The sequence below is a fragment of the Myotis brandtii genome, unplaced genomic scaffold (genome assembly GCF_000412655.1).
Source record: "Myotis brandtii unplaced genomic scaffold, ASM41265v1 scaffold1341, whole genome shotgun sequence".
Taxonomy (NCBI): Eukaryota; Metazoa; Chordata; class Mammalia; order Chiroptera; family Vespertilionidae; genus Myotis; species Myotis brandtii.
Genome location: NW_005354761.1, coordinates 392,257 through 403,186, shown reverse-complemented (window position 1 = coordinate 403,186; position 10,930 = coordinate 392,257). Strand labels below are relative to the sequence as shown.

The following is a 10,930-nucleotide window of genomic DNA, read 5'->3' as shown; positions in this document are numbered from 1 at the left end:
GTGGGGGTCCCCACTGGGGTGCCTGGACAGTCTGGGTGAGGGGCTGAGGGCTATTTTCAGGCTGGCGGGTGACTGACGCTCCCAGCCTCTCCTTTTTTTCTTTTTTTTTTATTCTGGGATTTATTTACCTTCTATAATTGAAACATTGTTGCCGTCACTGGCGCTCCCAGCTCTGAGGCCGCGGCCGGCTGAAAGCAGGTATCTGGGTTTGTTTAGCTTCTATAATTGAAACATTGTTGCTTTCGGAGCTTAGAGCAGGCCGCGGCAGGCGGGGAACCTTGGCTTCCTCCATCCCTGGAGCAAGCAAGCCTCCTGCTCGCTTCAGCTGCATGGCTGCAGACCACCATCTTTGTTGGCAGTTAATTTGCATATTACCCTGATTAGCCAATGGGAAGCGTAGCGGAGGTACAGTTAATTACCCTTTTTGTCTTTTATTAGATAGAATAAATACTTCAGTATGTACCTTTGGAGATTGGCTTTCTGATTTAGCCCTTTTTTATTTAATACCCTTGAGATCCATCCAACTTGTGGCATGTATCAATGCAGTTCATTCCTTTTTATTTCTGAGTATTCCATGGTATGGATGCTTGTAGTTCAACTACTTATGTATTGAGGAATTTCTGATAGTTTTCAGGTGGTTTCAGATAGTTTGGGAGCAGGGGGCATCACAAATAAAGATGATATGAAGGCTCATGTGTAAGTTGTGCAGGTATTATCTTTAAGTTCTCCTGGATATATCCCAGGAGTATACCTGCTGGGTTTAATGGCCAGTGTAAGTTTAGTATTTAAAGAAACTGTTAAACTATTTCCCAGAATGACTGTACTATTTTTATATTTATACTAGTAATGTAAGAGAGATCCAGTTTCTTTGCATCATCACCAGCTTTTAGTAATGTTACTATTTTTACTTTGGTGGTTCTAATAAGTGCGTAGAAATTACCTCGTTGTAATCTTAGTTTGTATCTCTCTAATGGCTAATAATGTTGAATATCTTTACATATGTGTATTTTCTATCTGTACATACTCTTCAGTAAACTATTTCATGTCTTTTGCCCATGTTAAATTGGATCATTTTCTTTTTGTTGAGCTTTGAGAATTTAAAAAAATATATATTATAGATATAAATCTTTGCATATATGTGGTTTGCAAGTATTTCTTCCCACTCTGTAGCTTGTCATTTCATCTTCTTAATAGGGTCTTTCACAGAAAATAATTTTAAATTTTGCTGAAGTCTCATTTATTGACCCTCCCCTCCTTACATGGATCTTGCTTTTGGTGTCATGTCTAAGAACTCTTTGATGACCCTAGAAACCAAATATTTTCTCATATGCTTATAGTTTTACAATTTATATTTAAATCTATGATCCATTTTTAATCAATCCTATATAATAAAAGGCTAATATGCAAATTGACTTAAAGGCAAAACGACCGGTTGCTATGATGTGCACTGACCACCAGGGGGCAGATGCTCAACGCAGGAGCTGCCCCCTTGTGGTCAGTGTGCTCTCACAGGGGAAGCGCTGCTCAGCCAGAAGCCAGGCTCAAGGCTGGCAAGTGCAGTGGCGGTGGCAGGAGCCTCTCCCACCTCCATGGCAGTTGGACATCCCCTGAGGGCTCCCAGACTGCAAGAGGGCACAGGCTGGGCTGAGGGACCTTCCCCCAAGTCCACAAATTTTGTGCACCATGCCACTAGTTTTCATATAAGGAGGCAGAGTTAAGTTAAAGTTCTTTTATTTTTGTTGTGCTATGGCTATCCAATTGTTCCAGCAATATTTGTTGAGAAGATTCTCCCTCCTCTATTGAATACCTTTATCAAAAAAATCTGTCAGCTGTACTTTGGTGGATCTTTTTCTGGATTATGTGTCCTGTTCTACGGATCTATGTATCTCTTATTGTGCCAATACCACAATCTTGATTGCTGTAGCTATATAAAGTCAGGCAGTGTGATTCTTCCTACTTTTTCAAAATTGTTATCTCTTCTAGTTCCTTTGTTTTTCCATATACATTTTAGAATAATCTTGTGAGAGTTGGGGCAATTACTGTGTCCCTTGATTCCATACCTTTATGGCATTGTGTGTCTCAGCAAAACAATTTGATTATTAAGTAACCCTTCTTCCTTTTAGAAAGCTCTGGGTAACCTAAAAATCTGTGAGTAACTCCTCTTCTCCCTTCCCATGCAAATTCCTGCTATTATGCTTTAAATTCACCAATGAAAAGTGAACCCCTGAAATTCTAGACACTACTTTGCTCTTTGGCCAAGGTCCATGCTCTATCTCCTATCACTGCACACACAACCTCACTGTGTGACTCTTGGGTATGCAGTGTATCCTCCAGGATCCGTGAGTAAAAAATCTTGTTCTTAAAAGTACCCCAATGTTTTCTTACTGAAATGTACCCTGTGTTCATAATAAGAATCACAAGGTCTGGCCCAGCCACAATGTGGGCCCTGGTGGGAGTGGGGTGGGAAATGTCCATAGGGCTTGCTGAGACTGGCAAATGCTTCAGGCATTGCTAACATCACTATCATCAATAGGCTGGGACAATACAACAAACACTTAGTAGAAGAAAATCTGAGAAAAGTTTCATGACATTGTACTTGGCAATGATTTTTTAAAATATGAGACTAAAGCACAGGCAACAGAAAAAAATTTAAATTGAACTACATCAAATTTTAAAACTCCTGTGCATCAAAGGACACCATCAATAGAGTGAAAAGGCAACCCACAGAATAATAGAAAGTTTTTTAAGATTGTATATCTGAGGAGTAAATGTCCAGAAAATATGAAGACTTTCTACCACTCAACAACAAAAAACATACAACCCAACTAAGAACTGGGCAGAAGACTTGACATTTCTCTAAAGACATACAAATGACCAAGAAGCACATGAAAAGATGCTGAAAGTCACTAATCATTAGGAATATGCTAAGAAAAACTATAATGAGATATTCCTTCACACCATTAATATGGCTACTATTAGAAAAAGCAGAAAATGGATAGTGTTGGAGAGGATGTGGAAAAATTAGTGCACTGTTGTAAACTGCTGCTGCTACTGCTGCTGCTATGGAGACCGCTTGGCAGTTTCCCAGAGGTTAAATATAGAACTATTATATGACCCAGGTATACATATAAAAGAATTGAAAGCAAGTATTTAGATACATATTTGTATACTTAGGTTCATAGCAGCATTATTCACAATAGCTAAAAGGTGGAAGCAATCTACATATCCATTGATGGATGACTGGATAAACACAATTTGGTTATACATACAATGGAGTATTATTCAGCCTTGAAAAGGAAGGAAATTTGGATACACACATACATACAACATGGATGGAATTTGAAGACATTATGCTAAGTTAAATAAGCTAGTTACAGGACAAGTGTTGTATGGTTCCACTTCTGAGGTACTAGAGTAGTCAAATTCATAGAGACAAAGTAGAATGATTATTGCTAGGGACTGCAGGGGAAATGGAGTTATTGTTTAATAGGTATAGAGTTTCAGTTTTACAAGATGAAAAGGGTTCTGTGGGCCTGCCTGGTATGGCTTAGTGGTTAAGCATCGACTCATGAACCAAGAGGTTGCTGACTCAATACCCAGTAGGGGCACATGCCCAGGTTTCGGGCTTGATCCCCAGTGGGAGGCATGTGAGAGGTTCCAGTTGATGTTTCTCTCTCATTGGTGTTCTATCTCTCTCCCTCTCCCTTCTCTCTCTCTCTTAAAAAAAATCAATAGAAACATTTAAAAAATAGAGTTCTGTTGATGGATGGTGATGATGGTAATATAACAATGTGGATATCATGCCCCTGAACTGTATAGTTAAAATGCCTTTGATGATAAAATTTATGTTATGTGTATCTTAGTACAATTTTGAAAAATATTGCTTAAACTTGTTTCAGCAGATCTTCACTGACATAGTGCTGGCAAGGGCATGGGGGTACAGCTTTGTTACTGCTAGGCAGGAGTTAAATTTGCCAGGCAGCCTCCATTGACACTAGGAGGAGGACACTGGGTCTGGGGAAGATGTAAAAAAAGATAATGCTATTATGACCATTGCCCACAAAGCTCTATGGTCTGAAACCTCTCCTGAATATAGTTTTCACAATCTGACCATCTCTTTGGAGCCATGTCATCATCAGATTAAATAATTTATAGATGCCAAAAAAAAGGATTTTCTACTTTTTACAAACTTAGAGTATATTTTGTGAGAGTATGACTAAGTTATAATGGTATGGAATTATTTAAATTTAGTTGATAGATTCATAATTTCTGCTTTATTTAACTTTAGCCTTATATACAGTTTATATGTTCAGGATGCATATGGAAAATGCAGATATTGCATAACTATTTCAGGACACTTTCATTAATTCTCCTCTATTTGGGGAGTTCATAATAGAATGGTTAAAGTCTCTTCTTTTTTATATTTAGAAATTGTAACACTACAGTTATTTATTCACTCAAGTAACATTTAATTCTTACCCCCAATATCCTTGTTTCCTTTTTCATCCTCAGTTGATATCTTGGCATATTTCCACTAGAATACAATAGAAAAATGAGAGGATAAATGTGTTTCTTTTCTGCATGAAATATGGGAACATATTCATAGTAATTATTTTCCTGGGTAAGATACTTAAAATTGAGAGGGAAACTTAATGCTAGAGCTGCTAATTTTTCACTGCTTTTTAGTCTCTTGAGAGATGTTTTTCATCAAACCATCAATATTACTATCTTGAAAAGAATCCAATAATTCTTTTTCAAGTAGTTTTGTTCATTTGCCAAACTTAAATTGGACTGTATTAATTAGTATGTGGTGTGCACTCCCACCCACCAATCCCACTAGAAATTATCCATATCCCACCTTCACAGGGTCAGGAAAATTGGACTTTTGCTTGCTATGGCTTATTGTCTTACTCCATGTTATTTCCTTCCAAATTAAAGTCTGATGCAGGGGTACCTGACTGGCAGGACCCAAATCCCATGCCCACATCAGCTGCAGAGGAAGCTGAAAAATATTCTCCTTAGGGAAGGTGTCAATAGATAAGACAAATGAAACTCACAAATAGCTATCATTAAAATTTTGGATAATCTTTGGGATTTTTGTATAACTCATATCAGTCCTCCTAGACTCCATATTTAATATCCATAAGAATTTTTCTTTGAGCCTAGCTGACTAGAACAAAGGTGGGCATCTAACTTAAGCTTGACCTATAATCTACTCTTCCTCGAGCTATTTGGGCTGGTCTCTTGATATGGAGATCTAAAACTTTAGGAGCAATGGTATTATTATGGTCTACCCTAATAGAGTTGTAGAGAAGGTGATTTTTGAGAATGAGAAGAATCAAGAGAACACCTGAAGAAAAACAGAGACAAGAAGAAATAGAACTTTCCAAGTTTCTGATGGTTTTCAATTTTCTAGTTCTAACTTCTTTTGGAAATGTGGCTAACTTCTTGCCCTTACATTATGTAAACATAACTGTTCATGTATTACAGTACTATATCTTCATTTTACTAAAACTAGAAAGATATAGTTTTTTTTTCTTGCAACCAAAATGTTTTGTTGTGTGTGGTTTTTTTAATCACCTTGTCTTCTAACTTTTCTCACATGACTTTGGCAATCTACTCTCCAAAATTGCAATGTCTGATGGGTCTTCTTTTTTTCTTCAACCTCTTATCCAGAACCATACCTGAAGTCTGTAACCTTGTCTTCAGATTCTTCACTTACAAACTTTCCTTCCATTTACATAAACCACAAACTCTTAGGGTCTGAGTTGCCCCTGAGATGGCCTACTGATGCTTGAAAGTGAGAAAATGTAGAAAGATATAGTGGAAAGTAAAACTTGAGTTCACATTTGCCCTTACCAGTTACTATGTGGCCTTGCCTATATCCTTTATTCTTTCAAAGGCTGTGTCCTCAGCAACAAAAAGCCTGCAGGAGGGAGGCCGATGGGAGAAACTGGTTCAAAATGGAATAAAAAACCAGTGTTGGGAGCGCCCCGCCCTCAGGATGGTCCTTACCAACTACAGGTCTCTACATATGCGTGATCACAGGGCTACAGGGCATGATCTAACAGGTGGCGCCCTTACTTCAGGACCTTTTTGCTCCAGGAGTCCTGGCAGCAGTACTTGCTGAGTTGGCCCTGGCTGTTTCCTCAGTGATGGTGACCCTCATCCCTCCCACGGTTCCAACGCCCACGGTTGTGGCTCAAGAGAAGGGCTTGGAGGGCGGGAGTGGGGGTGGGGGTGGGCCCTTGCGCTCGAGGGCTCCTGTGCGCTCGAGGACACTCGCGCCTGCACCTCTGTGGTGGAGGCCTCAGAGCTCTGCTGCGTCTGTAGGCTCCCAGGACCAGGACAGGAATGATTTGTGGGGGAGACAGCTGACACAGAGTTGGGTATACATGGGTGGGCAAAAGTAGGTTTTACATTCGTTGGTATGGAACAGACATGCAGATTATTACAATAGTTTGATTAACTCAAGAGAGTGTCACAATGGTACAATATTGTACCTAAGTGCATTGTGCCATTGTGCCATTCTTTTGAATTAATAAAGCTATTCAAATTATCTATTTTATATGAGCGAGTTGTGGTAGCTTGTCCTTTTCAAGGAGTTGGTCCATTTCATGTAAGTTGTCAAAATTTTGCATGTAGAGTTGTTTGTAATGTTTCCTTATTGTCCTTTCGATGTCTGCGGGGTCTATAGTAATATCTCTTGTTTTAAAACTTATGTTAGTAAAGTGTTTCTTCCGGCAGTCTTGGTAAAATTTTGTCAGTCCACTTCATTTTTTTTTTCCAAAAACCAGCTTTTTGTTTCATTTTCTTTTCAGTTTCATTGATTTCTTTTTAAGTTTTGCTTCATATTTGTTTTGCTCTTTTTCTAGATGCTTAAAGTCAGAGCTTAAATTACTGATGTAAGGTTTTTTCTGTTTTCTAATATAAGCATTAAATGGTATAAATCTCACTTAGCTGTTTTACAAAATTTGATATGTTGCATTTTTATTATCATGTAGTTCAATACATTAAAAAAAAATTCCCCTTGAACTTCCTCTTTGACCTATGGATTACTTAGAAGTATGGTGTTTAATTCCTCCCCTTTCCTCTGAAAAGTTACCCCTATCTTGACTTCCAACAGGAATTTTACTTGTTTTTGACATTTAAGGAAGTTGAATCCTGAAATATGTAATACTTGGTGTTTGATATTTTTGCTCAACATTAAATTCGTGAATCCATTCTACTATTGATGAGCATTTGGATTTGAAAATTTAGATTTTTCTCCTGTTGGGGTTTGGAATACTGATTTTGTGACTATTCTACAAATATTCTTTTATTTTGTTGAACATATGCACTAATTTTTTAGGCTATAAACCTAAGAATAGAGTTTCTTGTATAGCATATTCTCAAACTATCATTCAAAGTTGTTTTATAAAACAACTATTATAAATTAGGGCTGTTATGAATTAGTTCTTTACTGCTTTCCAGACAAAGCAAGGACCCTAAAACACTATAACTTCACCTGCCCTGTGCTATTTCGGTTCTTTTTACATATTTTAGTATGCCTAGGAATTATTGTCATTAAATTTGTGAAATCCATTCTACTCAGAAACTTGTCTTTGTTCATTTTACCTTTTTTTCATGCTTCTTCAAGTTTCCATTTGGGATCATTTCTTTTTTTTTCTGAAGAACACTTACTAAAATTTCATTTCATTTCATTATTGATAAGCTTTGGCTTTTATTGTTTTTCTCAACAAGTTAGCTGTTCTTTTTATTGTTGTTCTTTGAAACGAAAATGTCTTTTCTCCTTGTCTACCTTTAAGACTTTTCTTGTAGCTGGTTTTATACAGTTTTATTATGATGTATTTAGATGTGAATTTCCTTGTATTTAGTTTAGGATTGTAACCCTTCTTGAATCTATAATGTCATTTTTTTATCAAGTTGGGAAAATTCCCATGTACAATATCTTCTAATATTACTTATTTGCTTTTATCTCTATTCTCTTTTGAAATTTCAAATATATGGTATTGGAACTTTTCATCAATACAATATGTCTCTTACTCTCTGTCCACCTTCTGCATTGCATTTTCTATCATTTAGTCAATGCTTCAGTCTGATTTCCCCTTCTTTTTCTTCTAGATCATTGATTTTTCTCACCACTTATGCTTAATTGCTGTTACATTTATATATTTAGATCTTAATTTCAGTCACTGTTATTTCTCATGTCCATTTGATTTTTATGATTTTTATTTCTCTGCTAAAATCTTGTTAAGATTTTATCATTTTGTTATGGTATCTATCATGAACCTGTGTTTTGGTTTTGGTTTTGGTTTTTGAATTTCAGTTCTTTCTTGTTTAACTTTTATTGACTCCCAGATATTCTGTATAAAGATGGTATTGATAACTTGATACTTGGGATAATGTTATCTTCCCCTTGAAATGATTTATTTTGCTTTGGTAGAATGTTAGGTTTGGGGAAGCTCACTTTAATACAACCTGTAACTGAGCTGATTTGGATCTGAACATCAGTCTATGAGAGTGATGGCCCAATTTTGCTTACCTTTACTAATATCCCTTCTAAGAATCACAACTGAAAGTCCTAGGTATTTAAGAGGGTCTTGCTGCTTGGTGAGCCTGAGCTCTAGTTATTGTCTTACAACCCTATAAGAATACCAGAAACTCATCTCAGATTTTTAACCTCTCATCTGTGGTTTGTGTTCAGAAAATGTATCTAGGGGAAAATCTATATCAAAGGCTGGATCATCTCTTGTTTTCAACTCTTTTTCTTGGCTTCTTAAATCCTAGCTCCCCTAAATTCTAGATCTTCAATATCTTCTAATACAGGGGTGGGCAAACTTTTTGACTCGAGGGCCACAATGGGTTCTTAAACTGGACCGGAGGGCCGGAACAAAAGCATGGATGGAGTGTTTGTGTGAACTAATATAAATTCAAAGTAAACATCATTACATAAAAGAGTACGGTCTTTTTTTTTTTAGTTTTATTCATTTCAAATGGGCCGGATCCGGCCCGCGGGCCGTAGTTTGCCCACAGCTGTTCTAATAGATGGTGTTTTAAAATTTTTTGTTGCTTTTGTTGTGTTCTTTGTAGGAAATTTGGGCTGTAATAACCTAATTCTTAGTTTCTGAAAATGGAAACCACCTAATATTTTAATTATCATAAAATCAATCTCTCTGTATATAGCTCACATTTCTCCAACCCCCAGATATGTATTTTGAACTGCCTAATAGACATCTCAACTTTAATTTCTTGTAGTTATCTCAAACTCAACCTATTCAAAACAGAATTTATTATTTTATTCAATCCCACTGTGTCTTCTACATTTTGTATCACTGCAGGCAAAACCCAAACCAGAAACTGGGTTGTTTTAGATTTTTTTCCTTCATTCCTTATGTTTAGTCAGTCAACAAAGCTAAAACTTACCTCTCTTTTTTACTGCTTATCTGAATCATTGCAATAGTTATCCATTACTCTCTTCCATAGTCTAGTTGTTATTAAATTTATCCTTCCTAATACATTTACCCCTATTTAAAATGTTTTCTCAAATGTGTTATTTACCTACTTAAAAACTCTACAATGACTTACCACTGTCTGCAAGATATGATTAAAGTTCAATACTTTAATCATAATTCTTTGATGATTTGACTTCTTTATCATCTAGCTTCTAATTACCTCACCAACTTTCACACTTGACCTACTCCTATTGTTTTCATAATATACTAGAGGTCCGATGCATGAAATTCGTGCAAGAGTAGGCCTTCCTTCCCCCGGCTGCCAGCACCGGCTTCCCTCTGGCTGCCGGCAGGCACCCAGGGCCCGGGATTCCTCGTAGCCCCAGCTTCATCCTGAAGGATGTCCAGTCTAATTAGCATATTATGCTTTTATTATTATACTTATTTTATCCAATGAAATATACCAAAATCTTTCTCACATTTCTGTTTTTGCATGAGCTAATCTATTTGAAATGTCCTCCCACATTTCATTATGCTTGGTAAATAATGATTAATGCCCAGTTCAGAGGCCATAACCTTCATTAACTTTATTCCCTCCCTTTTCCCAACGGAAGGATCATTTTCTCTTCTATGCTTTCTTCATACGTCTGTTAATACATGGATCACACTGCTTAGTCTTAATTTGTTACTTGTTTCCTCTCCTAAAATAAACTCTTTGTGGTGAGGTACCTTATTAAGGTTTGATATTCTATAGTTCAATATAGTTTAATATATTCATTGGTGCACAGTAGACAATCAATGTGTAGAATTGAATGACATGAGCTGAGAACTGGAATTCTAAGAAGCATGAAAACTGAATTTATTATACAAAGATAACAACTGATGAAGCTTCTTGAGAGGCAAGGCAGAAAACAAACAAATAAAAAACAGCAGCATATTTAAAAGAGAGCTATATGTTCTCATTGGCATGACTAACATTGATGAGCAAGGCTTACTGAGGTTCTATTCCATATCAAATGAGAAGGTGACTCTGAATTCACAACTTACACTTGGGAAATTTCATTGTGAAAAAGTAGCCTGTTTGCTTTGAAAAGCAATTGAATAGATGATTCAAGCAATGATAAGATATAAACAAGGGGAATGAAAGGGAAGAAAGACAGCAGAGACCTTCAGGACAGAAAAAAACTTTAATGAGGAGAGAAGTCAAAGAAGAACAATGAAGGAACTATGAATAGGATGTCTTTTGATTCATACTTTGTTCAGATAGAAGTTAGTTCAGGTAGAAGAACTTAGACTGAAATGTACTCTTTACTTGTAGGGGCATAAATTATTTAAAAATTTCCTGAGAATTATACAACATCGTGCTCTGAAGTCTTTATAGCCTTCACTCTGGAGACAAGCAGATTTTTTATGGTGTTTTACAGAAGTTCCATTAGGGGGAGCTGACAACGCTTCAGAGAACATAAATTTCATAG

General features: G+C 36.7%; 1 protein-coding gene across 1 annotated transcript in view; it reads right to left on the bottom strand.

Moving 5' to 3' along the window:
* The window catches only part of MS4A13 (membrane-spanning 4-domains, subfamily A, member 13), a 63,420-nt gene that overhangs the window by 25,622 nt on the left and 26,868 nt on the right, over nucleotides 1–10,930 (bottom strand). Inside the window, exon 6 of the mRNA XM_005860456.1 lies at nucleotides 4,480–4,534. Coding sequence (XP_005860518.1) covers nucleotides 4,480–4,534 — 55 coding nt within the window. The remainder of the gene's footprint in view (nucleotides 1–4,479; nucleotides 4,535–10,930) is intronic.